The 23560-nt window shown below is 44.6% G+C and overlaps 3 protein-coding genes and 1 long non-coding RNA gene across 6 annotated transcripts; 2 read left to right on the plus strand and 2 right to left on the minus strand.

Annotated features, from left to right (window-relative positions):
* Positions 1-9449: 9449 nt before the first annotated feature.
* LOC115253358 (uncharacterized) lies at positions 9450-13936 on the minus strand. 2 transcript variants are annotated; one of them, XR_003891694.1, is made up of 3 exons: positions 13824-13936; positions 12014-12074; positions 9450-10216 (listed from the first exon to the last, which is right to left on the minus strand). It is a non-coding gene; the product is annotated as an uncharacterized lncRNA (long non-coding RNA). The 2 variants fall into 2 exon arrangements; XR_003891695.1 differs by lacking the exon at positions 9450-10216 and adding an exon at positions 10227-10458.
* On the plus strand, positions 12496-16395 carry fgf8b (fibroblast growth factor 8b). Its single transcript, XM_003972566.3, has 5 exons — positions 12496-13079; positions 13164-13200; positions 13731-13911; positions 15045-15151; positions 15291-16395. The coding sequence occupies exons 1-5, from the start codon at positions 13021-13023 to the stop codon at positions 15585-15587; spliced, it is 681 nt and encodes a 226-aa protein (XP_003972615.2). The 5' UTR covers positions 12496-13020; the 3' UTR covers positions 15588-16395.
* Positions 16396-17390: 995 nt separating this feature from the next.
* Positions 17391-19250, minus strand: dpcd (deleted in primary ciliary dyskinesia homolog (mouse)). Of its 2 annotated transcripts, none has more exons than XM_003972495.3 (6): positions 19108-19250; positions 18644-18724; positions 18450-18574; positions 18207-18340; positions 17945-18047; positions 17391-17690 (listed from the first exon to the last, which is right to left on the minus strand). In XM_003972495.3, the coding sequence occupies exons 1-6, from the start codon at positions 19169-19171 to the stop codon at positions 17586-17588; spliced, it is 612 nt and encodes a 203-aa protein (XP_003972544.2). In that variant the 5' UTR covers positions 19172-19250; the 3' UTR covers positions 17391-17585. The 2 variants fall into 2 exon arrangements, with proteins under 2 accessions (XP_003972544.2, XP_011611344.2); XM_011613042.2 differs by lacking the exon at positions 19108-19250 and adding an exon at positions 18990-19013.
* A 124-nt stretch (positions 19251-19374) lies between these two features.
* Positions 19375-23510, plus strand: poll (polymerase (DNA directed), lambda). The gene is made up of 9 exons (XM_003972565.3): positions 19375-19431; positions 19957-20100; positions 20259-20556; positions 20655-20769; positions 20871-21206; positions 21471-21644; positions 21714-21842; positions 22783-22951; positions 23021-23510. Exons 2-9 carry the CDS (start codon positions 19986-19988, stop codon positions 23380-23382), a joined length of 1698 nt encoding a protein of 565 aa, XP_003972614.2. The 5' UTR covers positions 19375-19431; positions 19957-19985; the 3' UTR covers positions 23383-23510.
* Positions 23511-23560: the final 50 nt, after the last annotated feature.

The raw sequence follows: 23560 nt of genomic DNA on the forward strand, positions 1-23560 counted from the left end.
CGGCACCATATATCTCCTGCTATTACGACCAGGCTAAGAGGAGAGGGTTGAAATGACAATGAAATATAGCTCTGACTCAGAGGCAGAAAAGGAACAGAGTCTAAAGAGGGATGTCTGAGCCTCCTCAGGAGCCTGCAGGGACTGTGCGCCAAATCAGAGACAGATGCACGGCAGTCCTGGACAGCATAACCCATGCACTACACTGCACGTGCACAGGTGAGGAGAAGAAGATATGTGGCTTCAGACAGGAGAATCCTCAGAGAGCAGCCTTTGCTGATATTAGTCTAAAAGAACAAGGAGAAATTAGAGCCCTGCAGGAGGAGGAGGGGGGTTGGGGAGGAAGGGGGCAAACTCGGCAAGGCCCTCTGCATCATTAAGTTGTCAAGTGGACGGGAGGCCCCCGAAATATGACTTGGAGTTATTGCTGGGGCTGCGGCTGATGATATAAGAATTACAGTACATGGATCATAGCTGGATCGATAGGCAGACAAAGTCATTATGGAGGGGCTAGAGTTCAATGCCTCCCCGGGGCTACGAGAGGGAGGCAGAGGGCTTTTATTTATCATGGCGGCACGCACAACACACAGGTGGCGGCGCGGTCATAGTTTGCTTGTTGCTCTTATTTCCAAAGCTATCTGTTCCAGCTGCATTGATCGTTCCAGTCAGCCCTGCTCACAAAGCACAGAAATGAACCTCCCCATCTCCACTCCTATTGCATCCTGTGAAAGCTGCTCATGCACGCACGCGCGCACGTGTGTGTGTGTGTTTACAGGTGAGCCAACACATCAGTCAGCTGCGTACATTTATCCTTCTTCGCTCCCTCTTTCTTCACTGCGGAGGGAAGCAGAGGGATGGGGAGCACAGACAGGGCAGCATCGATCGTCACTGCGCTGAGAGAAATTAGGCATGAAATTAAAGCTCCCATCAAAGGCCGGGGCCAAACGCTGTCACCTGATCCAGCACTATTTACACTCTCTGGAGAGGATGATGATGTCTTCATCATGCTAGTGATAACAGGACAAACACGAAAGAGAGAGAGAGAGGAAGGGAGGGAGGGGAGAAGAAAGAAAATCTCTGCCCTCTATCCGCAGTGCCACTGACCTGTCATCATTTATACTGCCAGGGCCCAAGTGCAAGGTTAGCACCACCCTGAGCCCCCATAAATCACAGCCCTGCTGGACGGAGAAAGGCCGGGGGTCGAGCCAAGCTCTGCTGATGAGAGAGTATTTATAGATCAGGAAGGTTGGGGCAGAGAGAAAATGGGCTTGTGTCTATGAGGCTTGTGGGGAATAAAAAAAATGCAGATTTAGAGAAAATTGTGTCTAAATGCAACGAGATTGAATTTTACACCTGATGGCAAGTGTTGCTGCGGCATATTAGCTCTCCTGCAGTGATTTAAGTTCAAATATATCAGAGGTAAAACATAATAATAATAATAAATGAACAGTAGGGGGCGTCTATTGACCAGACCACCGCTCGCGTGCGTCTCATGCGCCTTCTCACCTCCAGAAACAACTCAAAAATGAGACCCAATGAGAAGGTCGGAGCCTATAAATCATAAATGAACAGAGTGATTCTCTTCCACAGCCTTGTAGGACAGAAGTGCAGCTCCTGCATCATTGCTCTGAGATGAATGCAAAGGCCTTGTTGGAAGACCGCTAGGTGGCGCTCTTTCTCCAATCTCTGCAGCAGCAATGAACAGGAATGAACCAAAAGACAGCTCTTAGAAATGCTCTGTGATATGTGCAGTTATCAAAAGAGTTTAAATTATAGTGTGACAAATCAGAATAGAATATAAATATGTTTTTTATTTAAGTGCTGGACCTTGTTGGAAGAAATTATCATTCATGACCTGTTGGACAATTCCAAATCCAGCATTAAATAAATAATTATTGACATTAAATTATTCAATTCTATATGTTAAGGGCGCTTACACTCATATTCTATTTTGATCGAGTTATTTTCTTGTCTATGAATTTGCTATTTTATTTTAAATACATACACTCACAGTTTGTGTGCATTAGCGCGCAGCATTGATGCTGCATTTAAAGTGGGCAATTCTTCTGTTTAGCTCTTTCTTCTGGTTTTAAAAGCACAAAGCTGAGAAGAAAAAAAAAAGAAGATGGCGAAACACAGGTCCCCTGTCTCTCATTAGAGTCTCCCACCCCAACGGAGCACCTCGGGACATGAAGGTCAGAGCAGCAGATAGGAGGGGTGTTTGATCGATAAGCACCACCCTCCTCCAGCCTCACTGACAGCTTCTGTCAAGTACCCAGCAGGGCTGGTATCAAATGGATCAATCCTTCACCCTTCCTGCCCTCCCCCGCTCCCCCTGCTTTAAAGGAGAACTGTCACTAACTGCCACTGTCACATACCAGTCAGGTGCTTTCAGCGCACTGATAATGTGCCCGAGAATCTCACCAGGACCGTTATCCCGACTGTAAGTGTGTGAGCAGAGCTGTCGAGAGTCAGGCATTAGGCGATGGTTCTCTATCTGTGTGACCTTCCAGGCCTGATCGCTCACACCAAGCGAGGCAGAGCAGAGCGCGTTGTGATTCATGGAGCAGAATTCAACTGGCCTTAAAATCAGAAGCGAACCCTGCAAGAAATCCTCATATCTGTGGAATGAAAACTCACTGGATGAGATGAGTTATGATCCTGGAAACCTACACTTTCTTCTCTCTCTCTTTTTTTTTTTTTTTTTTGCTTTTTCCAGAGGCTCCTTGTTAAAAGAGACCTGCTGCTTTGTGCATTTCAGCAGAGGAGAGGTGCTCCTCGGTGACCCACATCACAGATGTTGAGGGTGGAGGAGTCCTGTGAGTGAAGTCTGAGAAACCTCTGTTTGTGTGTCCTACAGCCGCCATAGGACCCACATTCTTCTGCGCTTAAAGCACTGATGACTGTATCCTTAGACGCGGAAAAGCGGACTCGGCCGGTGCATGTTTGGAGACGGAGGGGGTTTAAAGGGGCGACAAGGAGATAGTGCCGCTGATTGACATGTGAAGAGCAGCTAAAAAAAAAAAGAAAAAAGAAATGCGGCACTTTGGAATGTAACAATCTCCAGCGTCCCACGTTGCTCCGTGTCTGACAGTGAATTGTTAAAAGCATTCCTGGCAGTTGTGGTGAGGGTGAAAGGAGGGTGAATGGAGACGCTTTGGCACTAAAAGGGGGTTTGTTTACCACACTCACAGGCCCGGTGGTGCACTGGCAACGCACACGGAGGTGAACCACATCAGATTTGAGCGGCAATTTTTAGTTTCTCTTACTGAGTGGGGTTCTTTTTTTCTCATCAGGTTAAAGCTCATTAGGGATTTTACTGAGGACAGGGGTTCAAAAGAGAGTTGGTGGTCCCTGAGCTCCACTACCCCCCCCCCCCCCCCCCCCCACACACACACACACACACATACACACACACAAACACAAACACACACCGCCCGACCATCCAAAACCCACCCAAAGAGTCTGGTGGTGGGGGTCGCACTGTGAGACGCAGAGGTCGTTTTAGAGCAGAAGGTAATATCGACCACACGACAGCGGCGAAAAAGACCTGCGCCTACGAGGTCTAACTGGTCCCACTGGTTGGAGACCACAGAGGATTGTGGAGGATCAAAGAAGAACGGGGAGAGCAGGATAAAGAAGGAGGGGAGGAAGAGAGGTAGAAGATACAGGAAGGAAAGTCCAGAGAGAGACGGGAAGTTCAGAGGAGATCAAAGACGAGTATCAGGTAAATGGAAAAGACAGAATGTTGTAGGAAGGGACGATAAGGAAGAAGGTAAAGACATAAAAAACAGGAGAAAAGCAGAGGGATGGTAGATTCTTCTGTGACTAGATAGATAGATAGATAGATAGATAGATAGATAGATAGATAGATAGATAGATAGATAGATAGATAGATAGATAGATAGATACATAGATAGATAGATAGATAGATAGATAGATAGATAGATAGATAGATAGATAGATAGATAGATAGATAGATAGATAGATAGATAGATAGATAGATAGATAGATAGATAGATAGATAGATAGGTAATATAAAATATAATGCAAACATGTCAAATCTAAAATGAGGGAAGGTGATTTTTCTTTTCCCAGGATGAAAAGGTCCGTCTGGTCTTTCCCAGCCTGTCCTCTGTGTCTCTGCCAAGCTGGAATGTCCAACATTACACCTCCAAAAATAAACAGAAGTCATTCCAATTAAATGCTGCTGTTTATTCAGAACGTTGGTCCCTGGAACAAAATCATCAGTAAGAAACGTCGATATACACCATCGCTGTTAAAGACACCTGTCCTATGGCTGTCTAGACCACAGTAATAACATATAGAAATTCCTAGAGTGACTGGCATTCCCATTTGGTGTAAATTGAGGTGCTGTGTGCTTGCCTGCACAAGATTCCTGGTTTACAAGTGAAGTAAAGGTGTCACATTTTTAAAAAAAAATCCAATCTGAAACTCATTATTTATGCTAATATATATGAAAATGTGGGTTCATCAGCCAAGCTAAAGGAATCTAGAGTTGTGAGAGGGGCTATACCCTCTGCAGGCCCTGCAACAGTCGTGTAATAGCAACAGTCCAGATGTACAGAATATATGTTTTACAGATGTGAAAGGGTTTATTGTATTGATGTGCTATGAATCTGTCAAATATCAAGTAAATGTAAGCCATTACCACATCTTCTAAATGCAGAAGAACTTGAAATGGTGTAAAACCTGGTTTCTCAGCCATTTGTGCGGGGCCTTTATGGGGTCCCTGCTCCCCAGCCAGTTAAAATAACAATGCAGCTGGATAGCCGCGGCGCCTCAGGAGTCAGCCAGGCACAAAAATCAGCGATTGCAAAGCGGCGCAACGTGCGTTTAGACACTTTAAAGTCAGGTTAAGCAAAATCTGCAGGCTGCCGTTTCCCATTCAGTGTGTTCCCCCCCTTTGATTCACCTTTCGGTGACAGTTACTGGAAAGGAAAGCGCCCCGTAGGCATCCCGCTGCCGCAGAGCCGCAGAATGATTGATTGGCTCAGCATGGGAGGATTTAGGAGACGGAGACGGCGGCGTTGCTACTAAAAATGCTACGCTCGATCTTAGGGGTTAGCAAAGTTCTTGTCGATGGAAGTTTTACATTTTCAGATGGGACAGTTGAAAGTGTATCAAAGGTGAAGTCCTGAGGGAGACGGGGGAGAGCGCCCAGTGGATCCTCTGGTCTCTGCAGGCACAGCATGGTAAAATAATTAAGCTTTTGAAGGTGAACTAAACAAACACGACAGCGCTCTCTTCTTCTACTCCCCGCTGGACTCCTCGTCCCTGCTTTTTAACTCTGCTACCTGCCTCAGTTTGCCCGGTTCCACAACCGCCCGCCCGCCCACACCTTTGCCTCTTTCTACATCCTGCTGTTTTCTTTCCTTCTTGTTAAACATTTTATAAATTTATCTCCTTAAAGGTTCTCCTGGGGACGGGAGAAGGAGGAGGAGGAGAGAGGAGTCAGGTAATTCTCAGTCCAGTTTTTTACATCTTCTCAAGTTGGCTTGAAACTGACTGGGTGGGACGAGCTGCTGGAATACTTAACTGGTAATCCTAAATATGATACCATTAAAGTCCTGTTTCTTAAGTGGCCTTTAAAATACTTGACAATAACGCAGTGGAAAATGGGTAATCAGATTCTTGTCGGCGTTCCTCTGCTGACGACAGGATGGAAATTTCAGCAAACCTGTTTTATTAGTGTCTCCTGGATTCCTGCTATTAATTCATTACAACATAGTTTAATCTGCTGCAGTTTTCCTGTGTCGAACCATTTATTAAATCATTCACGCCCACATTGATAGGAGGTTCCAGACCAGCCAGCGAAGTCAGTCTGTGGACTTGATCATCTTAATTCCCGCACAAACGTTGACACACCCTGAACATGTAAGATCGAAATCAGCCTCAAAACTACGTCGCACGCATCTTCGCTCACGTCCCAGCAAGCCAAACCCTGTCCGAGCCAAGAAATCCCTTCAGCCAACGTGCGGAAAAGAGGTCAGAAGTCGGATACGCAGCCTGAAATTAAGAAACCCCCCCCCCCCAAAAAAAGAAAGGCGCTACTGCTGCAACACCCACGAGAACGTTATGGAGCATCAACAACGGGTGATACAATTATACCTCACCTCTTGGAGGAGCATGAGGGCGGTGATCTCACCCCAGCACTGATGCTGATGATGCACGAGGGACATTACGTTCGCCTCTAATCCTCCAACCCCTTGTTTTTAAAGGGGCTGCAGCAGAACTACATCAGGCCGAAGATAAGAAGAAACATTCAGAAAAGTCATCTTTTGGAGCTGCAGCTCACTCATTTTGATTCAGGAAGAATGAAGGATTGACGCATGCAGATGCTTGGATTAAACAATATTATTTCTGAATAATAAATATTCCGTCAGGGTTCTGATGCTCATACAGATGCCGAACAAAAGGCAGGTCAATGCCCAAGAAAAACCGGGCTGTTGAAGTCCCTTCACGCACAGCTGGTATTCCCTTTCTTTCTCTTTCTCCGTCTCTCTCCGTGTGTGTGTGTGTGTGTGTGTGTGTTAGCTCAGGTGGGTGGTGGAGGCATGTACTCTGTTGAGTGCTTTATGTTATTCGATATGACAGCTAAACAGATGAACCGACGGCTCCATTTTTCTCAAGGCGCTGCTCCTGGTGCCTGTAAAGTGTCACGGCAGGCTGCAACAGGCTGCCACACCCCGCTTTAACCGCCAAAACGCCGCCTCGCTATCTGAGATCACATCGCAGGGCAGAGTTATGGCGGGGTTAGTATCGAACGAGCCCCCCTGTGAAATGCGACGGCAGGAAAAAGAAAAGTTGGAGCAAAACTTTCTGGGATCATGAGCAGGAGGGGGGGGGGGGGTATAGAGCGAGGGGAGCTAACAAAGGTCGAATGAGAGAGATGGAGAAAATAAAGTAAGATTCCCTGAGGGTCTTTGAATTTCCTTTCTTACGCTGCTGTGTTTTCCACGGCCCTCTCACTCCCAGGTCCACACAGATGTTTCAGGGCTGGGGGCTTCTTTCTCCAGAGCCCAGATGAAAGAGCCGCCCTAAGCAGCCCTGCAGGTAGGCCTGTTAAAGCCATTGCTCTGGCTGTCCACTACCCCAACCCATGAAATAAAAAAAGGCAGAGCCGGAGAAGCAGTGAGCACAGCGGAGGGGGGGGGGGGAATCTGGAAACGGGAACTGAAAGAAGGAGGAAGGAACAAAACATACAGATGACATACGAAGGAAAGACATTGATGCCAGAGAGGGAGTAACGGAAAAGGGAGGGGAGGCTACTTGACCCCCCCACTACAAGAAATCATGTCTGCTTTATTGACTTTGTGAAACCGTTTTCAATGCTACTTCCTATGTGTTTACAAGACAGTAAATCAAGCACCCTTCAGGATGGGGGGGGGGTCACAAGGAGAACCATCCAAGTGGCTGGAACAGAGGACCTCTGACGGAGGGACACTTTAGCAGTTTGCTACCTCACCGCCACAAACCTTGCCCCTCCGACGGGGACGTCGGCGTGGGCCTGAGTGATGAAACGGAGGCTGAGGGACAGAACTGAGCTGCTACTGTGTTAAAGTACTTGTTAAAGCCTTCTGCAGAGCCTCCTATAATGTCACTACACCACTCTGAGCCTTTATGCAGAACACATTTGGGTCCCCTTAATGATTTCTACACACCAGGGTCATTCCCAGACAGTCATTTCATCCAGTTAAAAAGTCATTCGTCCCCCCCCCCCGCTCAAACACCTCCGACGTCATTTGGTGGCGAAAGCTTTGAGCCGACTTTCCAAATTCTCTCACAGTAGCTCTTTTCCCAGGCCTGGCTTCCTGACACCAAATTCACCGCCGGGTGATCGAGCTACGTCGGGCGATGCCCCCTCCCCCGCTTATAATAGCGAAAAAATTCTGAGGATTTTTTTTTTTTTTCTTTTTCAGTCAAGCGAACGATTGTTGGCTTGATTGAACTCAACTGAAGTGAGAGAAGCCAATAGTTTGTACAACTGTTGCACGTTTTTATCGCCAGGTTGTCTGGGCCTACGAAACCCCTCTGACCCCTTCCCGGGCCCGGGTCCAGCAGCATGGGACTGGTTCTGGCACGTTAGAACTTATACCATGAAATAATACGCTGAAAAAGAACCTTTAAATAATGGCCATTTCAACAAGGCTCAAGGACACCACGGAAGGATTTAGCTGGTGATTCTAAAAAATAAATAGATGCACACTCTTCTTTAAGGTAAATATGAGTGTGTCCTGTGGTCACGGGCACCTTATGTGGTTTGCGGTGTTGTTAAAACGTGTAATTAATAGCATAATTACAAGAGAAGGCTCTTTTCTAATAAAACGCTGAGGTTTATGAGGTGACCGACATATTCGTCATGTCTCTCGATCTCCCTCCCTGACTGTTTTTCCTCTTTGTCCCTGGCTTCTTCCTTTCCACAGCTGCTGTCTTATACAAGAGTAGGTATTTTTACGTCTCGCGTTAACTCGGGCAAATAGTCCCTTTCATTGGTTGTCTACTCCGAGGCCTTTTCAGACATTCAGTCACTCCTCTAACAATAACTAAAGAGCATCTTTGCCAAAAGGCTTCCCTGTGGAGTCTGATTGCTGTTTCTGCACCTAATCTGCTGATACCAGGACCTTGGCTTTACTTTGGAAGCAAGGACCCAAATGAGAAAAGCAGCACTGGGAGACCAGGAGAAAAGGCAAAGGAATCAAGATCTGGGGGCAAATCTTGGACGACCGTCAAATGTTCTCAAGCTCATTAAGAGGCAAGAAAAGCTGGACACCAGAGGGTTGCAGGAGTGAGGCAGCAGACAGCTCGGTATGTAAAAAATGAGAATAAAAAATGATGGCTTTTGATGGAGTCTCTGAGAAAGCTTTCATGTGCGGTCTGGAGAATTTTAGCGAAACCTTTGTGACAGGTCGTCTTAACTGACTGTCATTCACATCTGCAGAAACAGAGGAGTTCATAAATTGGAAGTAGCTGTTGTAAAGCCCAGCCGACGAGCGGACTGCATATTACCGATACAACTGTTCTCAGTCAAATATTACCCCCCCCCCCCCCTCCAAAAAAAAAGCAGGTTGTGTAAAAGTTACATGTGAAGATGGATGACAGCAGAGCTCCCATCACAAAAGCCAAAACATTTAATTCATTTCTCGGAGACTGGCTGCTGCAGGGCTCGTAAATCTTGTGTTTCGAATGATAAAATCTTCAATTTCACTAATAGTATTTTGCCGCAGACAAGCAAACCGACTTGAAATGTGAGTGCATGCAGCGTTCAGGGGTCCACACTAGTGCTGCTCTGTATTAAAACAGATCACCTTTGCTGCCTTTAGATGTATCATCCGTAGCACTCTGGCAGGTCTTTACCCCGCTGGATGAATCCTTACAGACCCACTTTGAGTATTAAAACAAGGGGACAGAGTCTGGCACATGACAGTTAGGTCTGCTATGCATTTATTAGCATCTCCTGTTAATTACAAACGATGGACCCGACAGAGCAATCAATACACAAAGCTAGAGAACTTTGCTCCTTGTCCAGGGCCTAATTGAAAGAATCCATTTAGTGTGAGCTCTCATTTGTGTCTTGTGTGCGTGCAGCCCCAAATCCTCTAACACTCCATAATTAGCACACCATAACTCTTTTCTTTAACAGACACAAAGTGAGGCTGTAAAAACGCCACATTGTGGATTTAAGAGCAACTGTGGGAGACAAACTCTTGGCTGTGCTGTTCTGTGAACACCACCAAGTAATGACAGGAAACCAACATGCGTATTTGCTGGAGGACATTTGTAAAGAAGTCTAGCAGATGATCACTAAAGTCTTTGGTCGCTTGTCGGTCAAATTAGCCAAACTGGAAAAGAACTGGGACCAGTCCATGGTGTATTCCTGCCTCTCACCCACTGATGGCTGGTGTATTATTGCAGCTCCTGTGACCATGAAAGCTTCACAGAAAGGGGATGAGAGGAGAGTTGCTAGGCCAGATTTGTTGATTATACCAAAAGACAAGGAGAAATATTTGGATCTTGTCCGTTTGGGACAATTATCACTGAAAATTTGAAGTCTTTTCCTTGCCAGGGCCTCAGCGGGGTCACGGTCTGGTCTCGCCTGTCTCGAGGCCGCAACGGCCGTAAACAGGGAGGGAAGCTGCTGACTGTCATGCAGAGGAGCAGCAACGAAGTGCTTTCCCAGCGTCTGAAACTCAGCCGTCTGCAGAGGTAATGTTGAGAGATATATGAGCAGTTTACTCAACAGAAGTGATTCATCGATCCAAACGAAGGAAACAGACGCATCTTGATTTAATGGAGCTTCGCCGAGCAGAAGGTTCTGACATGAAGACACTCATGTCCACGAAGAGGCAACAGAAACATCACGTCTGTCAATCCGCAGCGCTCATAACGAGCCCGAGTGATGATGCGACGGGACCGCGATGAGACCGTCAGCCCGCGGAACTTTAATAACAAAAAAAGGAGAAATGTCGCAGTTCTGAAATGATGAGTGTTCTTTACTTTGAGGTATGCGCTGCTACACACCAGTCAGTCATCTGGAGGACTCTTATTCTCAATCACATTTTCCTGAAACCACTTGCGACTGTGCTAATCTGGGAGTTCAGAAAGTCAGACCGGTGCTTTTGAGGAGTTATTCCGCGGCCTCCATAAAAATCAAATCTCTTTAATGCATGTGGATTTCATATTTGGATGGGCAATCGTCGCTCCATTGGGGTCAAAATATTAAAGTACAAAGCTGAATTGTTCCAGGTGGCAAAAGCTCTCTGCTGCGGCGTCCCTCTGGAGCTAATAAGGCAGGTCTATTTTCACTCTTTAAATCCCCTGCACCAGCTGAAGTGACTGATTTACAGCTCAGATATGGACCCGACTCGTAATTATACATATATATATATTGTACTTTGGTGCAGCTGCTCTGTTTGAGGAGGCCTTTCGTTTCCCAGGCTGTTCACTACAGGCCTCCATTCTGTAACACCTAAAATATGAAAATCTGTTTGGGCTCATTACAACTATAAAAGCCTAAACTGGTGAATTGATATTTTAGCACTTTTAAATTAAGTGTATTAAGAGGGTGAAGTCCAAGGAGGTCTATGTTTCCATATAGGTTTATTTACAATTTTTTTTTTTTTTTTTTTAATTGCTGTGCTTTTGCTCTGCTCTCTACCGTTCTAGTCGCAGGGCAAAAGAGGAAACAGGAAGTTTTAGGTAAGACCCAGAACCTTTATGTTACGTGCAAACTGCTTGAATGGGAATTTTTTTTTATAAAATAGACATTAATCGTTGTTGTGCTGGCCTGTCGTGATGCATTTGATGGTCATGTTTCTTTGGAGATGGAACTTAAACTATAGCACGTCTGTGTATGTTGTGGTCATGTCATAAGTTCAAGTCAGCTTAGCCTTTACTGCATAAGCAGTTTCCTAATAGCTCATTTTTAGAAAAAACATTATTTTAAATTGTGAATTAGATACATTCTTGATGTTGGACACACAGGAGCACCGTTAAGCTTCTTGGACAAAAACAATTTTACTTTTAAAGTGACTTAAGTTGACCTCTAAAACCTGATCTAATATCTACACTCACATTTAATACTAGTTTTATCATAAAATCCCAAAACCAAAAGTAAAATTTTAGCCCCTGAGGGATTCTGGAGATGCGACTTTTTGATGGATTTCAAATGTCTGTGATCAATAATCTCAGATGTTTGTGTCTGACAGCCAAAGTTCAAAGTGTCCCGTTTAACATAGGGCCCTTTCCCTGCCTGGGGGCCACTGAGGGCCACCCTGTCGCCCTGTTGTCACAATGAATAATTACTGTACAACTGCACGATGCGTGACGCCGTGCTGGGAAAGCTGGAGACTGGGACTAAGGAAAAAGCAGGACTGTGAGAAGTTATGGAAGAATGATGGTGAGCAAGAGAGCATTTGTATCCAAGTCAAAGACTTTCCGTTTTATGTGAAAACCATTCTGTGTCGCGCGTTCACATGGAATACATATTACTTACATATGTAGGATGAAAAAGCACATCAGGCTCCGTCCTGTGGGACCACCAAACTACCTCAAACCTGCAGTCAGGGAATAAGTTAATGTAACTGTAGATTTTCACAAGTACATACCAAGGATCCCCCCTCCTCCCTCCTTTAAGTTATAAAAAAAACAAGGCAAGTGCACTCTGATCTAACACGGATTAAAACCAGCAACATCCTGGCCTGTGTCAACCAGATTCATGTGAGTGATTGCAAAGAAAAGGAAACTTAAGCTGTCGCCTGATATTGTGGCAGTCCAGAACACGGACCTGCTGCTACGCTTTCATATTTGATCTTCATGTGGTTTAAATCCATTCACTGCACTTGCTGGCGGACGCCGCGTTGATGGAGCTGTCAGCAAACGGACGCAGGCGAAGTGTTTAAGTATTCCGTTTCAAATTGGCTCCGGCTTAAAAGCTCCGCCTGCTTTCGCGGAGGATATTGACTTTCCCGCAAGTTAAAGCATTTAAATGTAGAGGAAGACAGATGCTGTTGGCTACGAGGGCTGGAGACGACCGCAAGAAACACACGTGGGAGGAAGCTGGACGTTAGACTTTAACTGGACGCGCATCTTTTAGACGGACGCGCGCAGCTTCGCCTTGTTTTGGTAATTAAATCACGCAATTTTTCGGGGGGCGCACGTCTCTCCTGCTGCGCAAAGAATTGTGCGTAAAACCACCACTTCCCCCCAAAAAATACTTTAAATTGAAAAGCCTCTACTTTGTGAGTGTTTGACGGAAATAAGCGTTTGATGGAGACACCGGCGACATCTGCGACGGACTTAGAATTTTAATTTTTAACTTTTGGACAGTTAAAAAAAAAACCGAGTGCATCCCATAACTGCACTGGATCCTGTTTGTTTTGGAGTTCCTTGTGATCACGCTCGTCGCCTTTCAATGTGGAACGAGAAGGATAAACCCGAAGTGAAATCTCAACTGGAGAAGTTTATTTCCGCGGTCTCCCGGCAGTAAACAGTGGAATATTCATGAAGCAGTATTTGAATTATTACAAGATGAGGCTGAGAACATCGAGGTTGGGGTATCTGTGAGTAAAGACCTCTATTTATTTATGCAGAACAATACGGAACGGAAGAGCAGTTTTAAGTGTTCCTGTTTCTTGCTGTTTCAGGTTAATACATTTCACTGCGCTGTGTTTTTACGCACAGGTAAGTCGCAATTTAACTTGAACATAAAACACACTGATGCCTCATAAATACAAGTGGACACGTTCTTTGCCTCCTGCGTGCGCGTCTCTGCAACCGGCTGCATTAAGAATATAAAAAAACACAACATTTTATTATGAGCGCGTTTGGCAACGTTTCAAACATCTTGAAAAGAGGTCCGATCCGGCCGAAAAAGTGATTGTTAAAACACATGTGGACGGAGGGCGGCTGCGATGAGAAAAGAAGTCAGGAAGGGGTGAAAGTTCATCAGTGGTAAAAACAACCAATCAGAGGGGAATCGTCATTCCCGAGGGTCCCTGAAAGCATCTCCAAAAAATACTCTCGATTGTGTCCAAATACAGGGGAGAAGGTGAGACAGGATGATCCCAGTTAAACCTGATGAATGACATAATGAACTGTGGGCCCGGGCCCTCGCCGCGGCGCCCAGCAGTTAACATTTTTCAGTCTTCCCCGGGTACAAGATTAAAACGCAATTTCATGCGCCGTGACATGTGTTTCCTATTGTCCGACAGAACACCGCACAGTCTCCGCCGAATTTCAAGCACCATGTCACAGAGCAGAGCCGACTGTCGGACAGAATGAGCCGCAGGTTGACCCGAACCTACCAGCTGTACAGCCGAACCAGCGGGAAACACGTCCAGGTCCTGGCCAACAAGAGGGTGAACGCAAACGGCGACGACGGAGCCGTGTATGGTGAGAACCACGAAGTGAACCGCTGCAGTTTGCATTAAAATGTCTTAATTAAGTAAAGCGTCCCGACAGGAAGCAGCGGGTCAATTAATTAAAACGAGAAACGCGCAACATATCGCGAGAGTTGTGCTGTATCGCGCACATTTTAGAAATAAAACGTATGAAAAGCGTAACTTACATGTAATGGTCACCAAGTGAACTTATATAGCCTACGGCAGGAGGCTTTTTCAATTTAAACATTATTAATTTTTTGATAAATAGCTGATAAAGGGACACACACACGTACACACACACAAAACCAGGAAATTATTTTTATTATAATTATTATATACTATATTATATAGTATATTTTATTACTAAAAGCCCGGAAGTTTCAAATGGCATAAATATTTTTCGGTAAAACTTGCAGAAGCACTAAAAATGTATGTAATATGTGGCATCAGGGTTGCCGTCCACAAAAAACAAACAAACAACAACACAAAAAAAATAAAATAAAACTGTCTTCCCCAAACTTCAAGGAGTAACTTTTTTGCCACTATGCTGCGGGAAAGAAAACAGGCTTTTGGTGGGTCTGCTTCCTTTTGGAAGCTCACTTTATGAGGAATTTTCACTGCATTACAACTCAATGCATGACTCAGTTTATAAGGAGCGGTGAAGTCAGCAACTTCGCTTTACACCTTCGCCTGCCTTGACGGCGGCTGCGTGCCCTTTTGTCTTTTAAAATTCTTAACCGACACACACATACACACAAAGCCATTTAGAGAGGTGGAGCGAGTCAGTCATGCATGCATCAGCTGCACATATACACCCATAAGTGGGTGTCACTCTTGTAAGTGGCCCAAATCTGACCGCTGCTCTGTGTGTGTGGCTGCGTCCCTGAGCGCAGGAGTCTTCCTCTGCTTTATCCTCGGCCCAACTCGCATCACAGCGCACAAGTTACAGACTCACAACAGCAATCTTAACACGCAAAACACGATGGTGATGGCGGTTGTCGAAGGTGGATACAGTATCAGTGAACGCAGCAATTATGCAATCACTAATCCATTTTACTGCAGCTTTCCTGAATAAGTTGCGCAACAGTCTGCTCGTCTGCATCGCGTTAGCTCGTTATCTGAAATCTTTTTCTGTCTATACAGCTAAACTGGAGGTGGAGACAGACTCGTTTGGAAGCCGCATTCGTATTAAAGGTGTGAAAACAGGATACTACATATGTATGAACAAGAGGGGAAAGCTGATCGGAAAGGTAAGCTGGATTTCAGAGTAATTTTTTTTACCGAAGTCCTCTGAAAATAGCGTCAGTTCCTGTCCCTCCTCCTAGAAACTATTCGAAAAAGCTTGAACTCTCTCCCCCCCACCCTCTTTCTTCATTTTCTTTCTAAAAGCGGAAAGGCCGTGGCAAAGACTGCATCTTCACTGAGATTGTTCTAGAAAACAACTACACGGCGCTGCAGAATGCCAAGTACGAGGGCTGGTACATGGCTTTCACACGGAAGGGCCGGCCCAAAAAGGCCTCCAAAACCAAGCAGCACCAGAGGGAGGCCCACTTCATGAAGCGCCTACCCAGGGGGCACTTGCTTAGCGAGAGGAGGCCATTTGATGTGCTTCCTCTCGCCGTCCCAGTGCACTCTTTAAACAAGCGGACTAAATTGCCCCATCAGCAGCGCTCAGCGCCCCGCTGAAGGGTAAAACCGCCCAAGCAAAACTGTGGACTTATGAAAAACCACTACCGGAGGAAGAAAGCAGAAGTGTCCCGGGGCACCTAACTCTCGTAGTCATTTGCCCGTACACTTTTTGCCTCTTTTTGTTGGACTCCGTCTATTTCTTTGTACTGGATTGTATGTAAACCTTGACTTTCTAATCTGCTAGTTATTCTCACTTCACACAGAAAGAAAGACTGATTTTTAGTTATTAAATCAGGGGGTCAAGGAAAGAACGGAGGAGTTGAGTGTTGACAAGTTTTGGAACCCCTGTTGAGGGCTTAGTCCCTTCACCCCCCCACCCCCACCCCCCAAAAAAAAGGAATGTTAATTGAGTATGATGAACCTATAGATGTGGCAGCTATCTGAGTCTCAGTTGACATTTTGTCCCATTAGGAGGTCAATTTGGAGAAGATTAACATTTTCTTTCTAAATATAAAAATATATATTATTGTACAAATGTAAATGATGTCAAATGATCCAACTATTTATTGTAGAGTGTATATTAAACAACTAAAAATATATATCCTTACACGCTGCTTGGCTTCACACTTGCGAGGTTGTTTCAGCGAGGGAAGGAAGCATATGTTGCTGGTTGCTCCCAAAACGGTGTTTTTCTTTTTCAAGCTGGAGACCCAGATAACTGAGGGGCAATATCTGTGACAGGCTACTGAATTCAATGTGCTCAGCAAGTGAGACTTGGTGCTGAATGGCCTGAGCTATGCGTTAAAAGCGATGAGGTCAGCCCACCATTTTGGCCCAAACAAAGGTTACCACCATGTAGTTGCATTTCTCACGATCGAACACCGTAACCCTCTGATCAAATGGGCCCTTTGTGAAAGCTCATATAAAAGGGCATGTTATACAATAGTGGGTTCGAATAATAACACGAGGAGGGGTCAGTTATCAAAAAGAAGCCAGTCACACAGGGAGGGGTAAGGGGAGGCTGGGGGGGGGGGCATCAGAGACTGTGTGGCAAAATGTGGCATCGTCTGAAAGAGGGGGAATGGCTGGGAAGAGGCATTCGGGATGAAAGGGAGGCAGAAAAGAAGCCCTCTTCCCAGAGGCAGCTGAGCATGACCGTCAGAGGCCAAGCGACTGGGGAGGAAGAAGACCGGGAGCAGGGGCTCTCACAGGGCATGAGCTGGATGTTCAATTCATGGCTCAACAGGAATTCAACTAAACGTCAACACCTACAATGAATAATCAGGATTTCCAAAATTGCCCCGAGCCCACAGCCTGCGTCCCTGTGCACGTGTCGGGGGGGAAAAAAGAAAAATCTAAACTTCTAAACATAAAATATTAAGTGATGATTGTAAGGTCAAAAAAATAAACATACCAAAGGAGACCTTTGTTTTTTCTGTTTCATAAAAATTCTGAGGTAAAATTTAAAAAAAGTCATTTTTAAAAAAATAGGTAGTTTTGTTTTCAGTGTCGGAGTATTTCCGTTTTTGCATAATGGCCTCTGATAAACTAGATATCTAGAAACATCAGGAAAGACGGAGGGGAAAAACGGGAAAAGTAACATGAGCTTAATCACCAAGCTTCAGTAACGACTGTCAGGGTGGCCTATTACATACGTGCACGCTACATGAGGGTATTCAGTTCACACAAATGGGACTGGCTGGTGAGAGTGACCCCGGAGCGAGCATGCATGAGGCATTGTGTCCTTTGAGTGTTTTACAAGGACATCGGTGCGTGGAGGGTGGCAGGTTATGTGACCCCTGTTAAAATGACTCCCTTGTAGGTTCGAGAACGCGGACGCTCTTGTGATCACACGCGAGGTTTTGAAATTAGATTTTATTGAATACGTTGGATCAACACAAATTAATTACAAAAGCCATTAAGTAAAATTAGAAGACCGTGGATTAGAAATTGCAGTCTTTTAAATGGTATGTGACTATGTGCAAAGAAAAGGAAATAGTATGGCTCTGATTTATATGCAACACCAAACGTTTCTCTTGTTCCCACAGTCAGAATTCACTGAGTTTTGCAGTCAACATCTCCTTCACAGGGTCCTTTTATTTTCTTCAGCTCCTTCAGTAGCTCCTGTTCAAGGATTAAGATCTCCTTGGGTTTCTTATACTGGAAAGTAAATACAAGATCATGAACAGAATGAAACACGAAGAAACGCCTCTATATACAAAGTTAATGTTTTTTTTAAGTACAGATGATTGGGTTTTCATTTGGGTTTTCCCCCCAGTTATGTAGGTAGCTTAACAAGTCTCTGGGCCCCTGAAGATTATGGTTCACAGCTCTAACAATAAACCTTTAACATTTACGTTTATACTGAAAATAAATGCAGTTTCATATATTTTACACTCAATGTTGGGACTTACGCTGACAATTAAAGTGTTGTTGGCATGAGTGAAGCTGAGTGCCGAGCAGTCAAGTGGCAGTTGACACCGATCCAAGTCAACTATGCTGAACTTCTTATAATACCTTCAGTGAGAAGCCAGGGAAAGGATATAAGTTTATGACGCCAACTAAGCAGACAAATGGACTGTAAACAGTGCCACCTATAGGACACTCGTAACAAATGCATGCAACACGTGCTAAACAAAAGGTGAAAGAGATGTTAGTTTTCTTTTACATCCTTACTTTTTGTTTGTGGTTTTAATGACGATACACCTCTCAGATGGCTCCACAGAGACATTAAAGACATCTTTGGAGAAGGGAAGGTTGCGGATTCTCCACTGAAAACTTGCCTTTGTGTCTTTGCGCATAAATATGGGCTGAGGCAAAAACAACTCAAGTTTATTTTACAAGCATATAATCTAAACGTAATCATTAATATATGTTTAAAGGAAATGCAGTGGTTGAGATTTTTAGGAGGAAACTCACATTAGAGCAGTTCTCCTTGATCACCTCAGAGCTCGTGGAAGCATCAGGGCCTGCAATGGGCTCACCAACCTCGACCTGCCATGGACCAACAGCTCCAAGCGCATTTTTATGTCTCCACCTTCTGCCTGAAAAACATATTAGATATAACTCCACCAGAAATCCATCATGTCCACTCCAAAACATTTGCAGCTTACCAACAAGCTCGTCTGTTTCCAGGTCATATTCTTCTGCCATTTCTTTTCCATCTGTAAAAAGGTAGTGTATCTTCCTTTTTCCTGGGGATTGAATTAAATACAGACTTTTTATTAAACGCACACAAATTATACAAAAATTCACAGGATCCTTCAATAGTAAGCAGCCCTAATTTCGAATTCACGTGAGCTTCCAGATGTAAATTATAAGCAGCGAATACTCAAGCAATAATCAGTATTGCTAACGGGTTGTGTCTCAGAGATAAGAAGAAATGCCAACAATCCAGAAATCGACATAAACAAGAAAAACCAAACTTATCTAAGTTGTGGTATCTTCAGTTCGTCTTACCTGCCAGCCACAAGGGTAGCTCGCCAGCTAATAAGCTACTAGTCTGAGATAGAGGAATATTCACAATAAAGCCGGTAATTCCTACAAATGTATTCATTTGATTAATAAAGAAACTCACCATCGTTTAACAAAGCTGTCTTCTTTGATGATTTTAATACATCGCTCCAGCTTTGTACAGCCATGTTTCCAATAATGTTTCTTTTGCTCAGCACTTCCGGATAGCAGGTAACTATAGTAACCGACGTAGTTTACTTATGTATTTAAAAATGAAAATACATTTAGTATAACAAAAAAAAGGATTAAGTCACTATATAAATCCAAGCAAGAATAAAACTCTATATAGAAACGGGCTATAATTATTATTTATTTTAATTAAAGAAGTGACCCGGAAGTGAAATATACGTGATCTGTTTTGATTGTCGATGGTTCAATCTCAGCAGGGGTAAGAGCTAAACTATTATATCTCCTTGTTTTCTTTGCTTCAGACTAATAGCAATATTTTTTTTATTGCGACGGCACCTTGAATTCTAATGGAAAGTAGAGCACGACTTTTAATTGGATTTATAAATAAGCAGACATAAGCTAAATATAGCTAGCCATAGCTACACCTAGTTATGGTTAGCTTTTAAACCTTGGCTATTTTGCCTGAATAAGAACTATTATCTTCGCACAATGTAAGATGAGACAGTTTTGTTGCTGAAGCAAGAACAGTTTAGTTGCTCATTTATAAATAGACGTTTGTTAATTTGAAACGTCCTCGGACCAAACCCTAGGCCGGTACTGCACTTTTGTTGATCAAAGATTCAATTATACGACTTTTTATATATAGATATATATTGATTTCGGTTTAATTTATTATTCATTATGCTTAATATTACGGTCATTGTGTGAGTATAGTTGAGGCTATTATAACAATTATTGACAGACAGTTGTGTTGGTTTCTGTAACATTTTTCTTGATGTTGTAGGCTTTTGATGCCCCCCTCTAAGGGACAAGATGGACCCCCATCATGGGATTATGAAAGCCTTTCCCAAAGTTAAAAGAGCCAAGGTTTTACAGGGGAAGGATCCACCGCCAGCAAAGAAGAAGCCTGAAGAATGTGATGTTACAGGTTGTTACCAGTAGTGCAAAAGAAAACGGAACTTTGAATTGTTGATTTGACGTTAAATATTGAACACACACACAGTCACACACACGGGCACACAAATATCTTACAGCACTTATTTGTTCATTGTAGTTTTTTGTTTGTTTGGGGGTTTTTCTTACCAGGAAATACATTTGCTGGTGTCACAGCATATGTCCTGCCTGCTGGAATTGGAAATGCTAGACACCAAATCTTTCAACGACAAATCAAGCAGAACGGAGGACAAACAGAGAATGCACTCAGTCCCGGCATCACTCATGTTATTGTAGATGACAACATGGACGTGGACAGGGCTGTGCGTCTACTGAAAGTGCCCTGTGTGCCCCCTGGAGTCCATCTGGTGAAATGCACATGGCTGAGCATGTGTATTAGTGAGAAGAAGCTGTTGGACGTTGGCAGATACAGCCTCCTTTCACCCATGAGGTCAGTAACCTAGACAACATGAATGATTTTCTCAGAAATCTCCTGTTTCTTCCAAATTTGAAATAGTATTTTGGTGACAAGCTGTTTTGTCCATTTAGGGAATCTGAAACGGGCCGTGAAGATGTTCCATGTGAGAAAGCTTCAGCAGAAAACACACTGGAAACAGCATCTGACCGGCCTGACCAGGTCACGCAAGAGGAACCAATAAATGTGGTATAGCACCATTCTATGCCTTAAATGGGTCGGAACAATACATCTGCCTTTTGCTTTGTTTTTACTTGTTGCTAAAGATTCATATTCTGTTTTATTTGTAGACAGAACCAGAATCCAAAGCAGTTCAAGGAGAAGAAGACTTAGTCTCTCAGAACGACCTGGAAGCTCTGATGTCTGGCCAACACCCAAAAGAGAAAACCACTGTCTCCAACCATGGGCCTGATCTGGAAGCTGCTGCACAGCAAGTGGTCTCCGGGAAGTGGGTCTGTGCCCAGTCCTCCCAGTCCAAAAGCAACAACTTCAACAAACACATCACAGACAAACTAGAAATACTGGCTAAGGCCTACACACACCAAGGGGACAAGTGGAGGGCGCTGGGCTACTCCAAAGCTGTCAACGCCTTAAAGAGTCACCACAAGCCTGTGACATCATATCAGGTAGTCAACTATATCTTCAATCATCACAAGCGTCTTTAATTTACACTGTCGGGAAAAGAACCAGTGATGAATGATCAGACACTTTGTCCTTGATCATTAAAAAAAAACAAAAAAAAGCAAACCAAACTCCTATTTGATCCTTTAATCTTTAGGCCCGTTGGTTTTCTTTCCACTGGAGGTCAGGACTGGGGGAATAAATCAACATACATACACCAATATTATTGGGTATCCTCTTTAAATCCAAAACATATTCAACTGTTTTAGGAGGCTTGTCAGATCCCAGGGATCGGGAAGCGCATGGCTGATAAAATCGACGAGATCATGGAGAGCGGTCATCTGCGGAAGCTTGATCACATCGGGGAGGCCGTGCCAGTGTTGGAGCTCTTTACCAACATCTGGGGGGCTGGAGCCAAAACAGCACAACTGTGGTACCAGCAGGTAAAACTCACCATTAGTACTGAAAATATTTCTCTAAGAAATAATCCGGCACGTCTCAATGTCTTCAAGGGATTCCGCACTTTGGAGGACATCCGCACAAAGGCCCACCTGAGCAGCACGCAGAAAATAGGGCTGAAGCACTACGATGACTTCTTAGACCGCATGCCCAGAGAGGAAGCAGCAGCCATCGAGAAAGTGGTAAAGTGTCTTTTAAAGCAACGCTTTTTGAAAAGAGGGCTGAATAAATGAAGACAACACTTCCCACACCCCCAGGAATGAAATACTCCTGTTGAAGATCTTTTTTGGTTACGTTGTGGAAGCTTTTAGGGCTCTGGCAGTACTTCTCCCGAACTTGCCCTGATGTGCTAGCGTGTCTTCTGCTATCTTCTCCAAGCTTTCGACTCTAGAACAACAACAAGGGACAAAACCTTCCAGCAGATACAACCTACCACAGGTGGAAAAGGCTTCTAAAAAAATGCAAAGCTATCTAAGAGTCTCGTAGAGGTGAGCGTAAAGGTCTTAGGCCACCACACTTGAAAAACCAGTCCTAATTCCACCTTCTGTCTTGCTCTATTTGCAAAAATGTAGATCAAACCGATTCACAATCGTTGCTTCCCAACTGGATATATTTATATCCCAGAAGAGGTCGTGGTGACAGATACGTGTTCCTTCTGTTTCTGGAGATGTAGATAAATGTACATAAGTGGGCTGAGTTTGGTAGTGAGTTAGCATCTGGCAGATGACATCAATTCTGAAGCAAATGGCCCCAAACTATCAAAAAAAGGTTGAATTTCCCCTTCCTGCTGATAATGGCAGAACCATTCTGTATTCTCTCAATGATAAACATCCCAAAGGGGAATAATAACTCTTGAAAGTTGCACCATGGTATGTCGGAGAGATACCCCTTCATGCCAGAACACTGAACTCAACACCTGTTGTTTTCATATTGTACCGGTATTACATTAATGACGTTTTCCCTCTGGTGGCGAGGAAGTGCACATGAGATAGACGAGTAAAGCATCTGTCGTCCCACGGGGCTGTCAAAATTATATACGATGCTTTAGCGAAGGCTTTTGTCCTGTTTTTGGCTGGAAAAAAAGAAATTTCTGCGAATGCTAATATCCGCTGTTGTACGCAGGTGAGGGATGCTGCTCTGGCTGTGGACCCACACCTGGTGGTCATGGCGTGCGGCTCCTACCGTCGAGGAAAGGCCACGTGTGGGGATGTCGACGTACTCATATCTCATCCTGATGGCAAGTCCCACAAGGGTGTTTTCACCAAAGTCTTACAGAGTCTCCACGACAGCGGTAAGCCACCCGGTTGATTCACGACATTCGTTTTTTCTACTTCTGACGTCTCTGCTCTCCGTGTCTCAGGATTTCTGACGGACGACCTGGTGAGCCACGAGGAGAATGGAGAGCAGAAGAAGTACATGGGCGTGTGCCGTTTGCCGGGGCCCGGCCAGCGCCACCGCAGGCTGGACGTCATCGTGGTGCCCTACAACGAGTTCGCCTGCGCCCTGATGTATTTCACCGGGTCGGCGCACTTCAACCGCTCTATGAGAGCCCTGGCGAAGACAAAAAGCATGAGTTTATCAGAGCACTCGCTCAATAAAAATGTGGTGCGCAAGGGCAGCGTGAAGGTGTTCGGAGGCGCCCCGCTAGCGACGCTGACAGAGAGGGATGTTTTTAACCTTTTAGGTGTACCGTACCGGCAGCCAAATGAAAGAGACTGGTGATGGAGCGTCTTGTTGCTTCAGCTCCTTTTTAATTACACTAAAGCCATTTTCAAAGATGATTGTGGAGGATCACGTGGCGGCCTGTCGAACTTGATCATGCGCTCAATAAATGTCTCTTAAAAAGCAAAGGTTTATTGGAAGCTTTAAACGCACTCTTGCGTTGCGTCATGCCCACAGG

The sequence above is a fragment of the Takifugu rubripes genome, chromosome 17 (genome assembly GCF_901000725.2).
Source record: "Takifugu rubripes chromosome 17, fTakRub1.2, whole genome shotgun sequence".
In the NCBI taxonomy this organism is placed as follows: domain Eukaryota; kingdom Metazoa; phylum Chordata; class Actinopteri; order Tetraodontiformes; family Tetraodontidae; genus Takifugu; species Takifugu rubripes.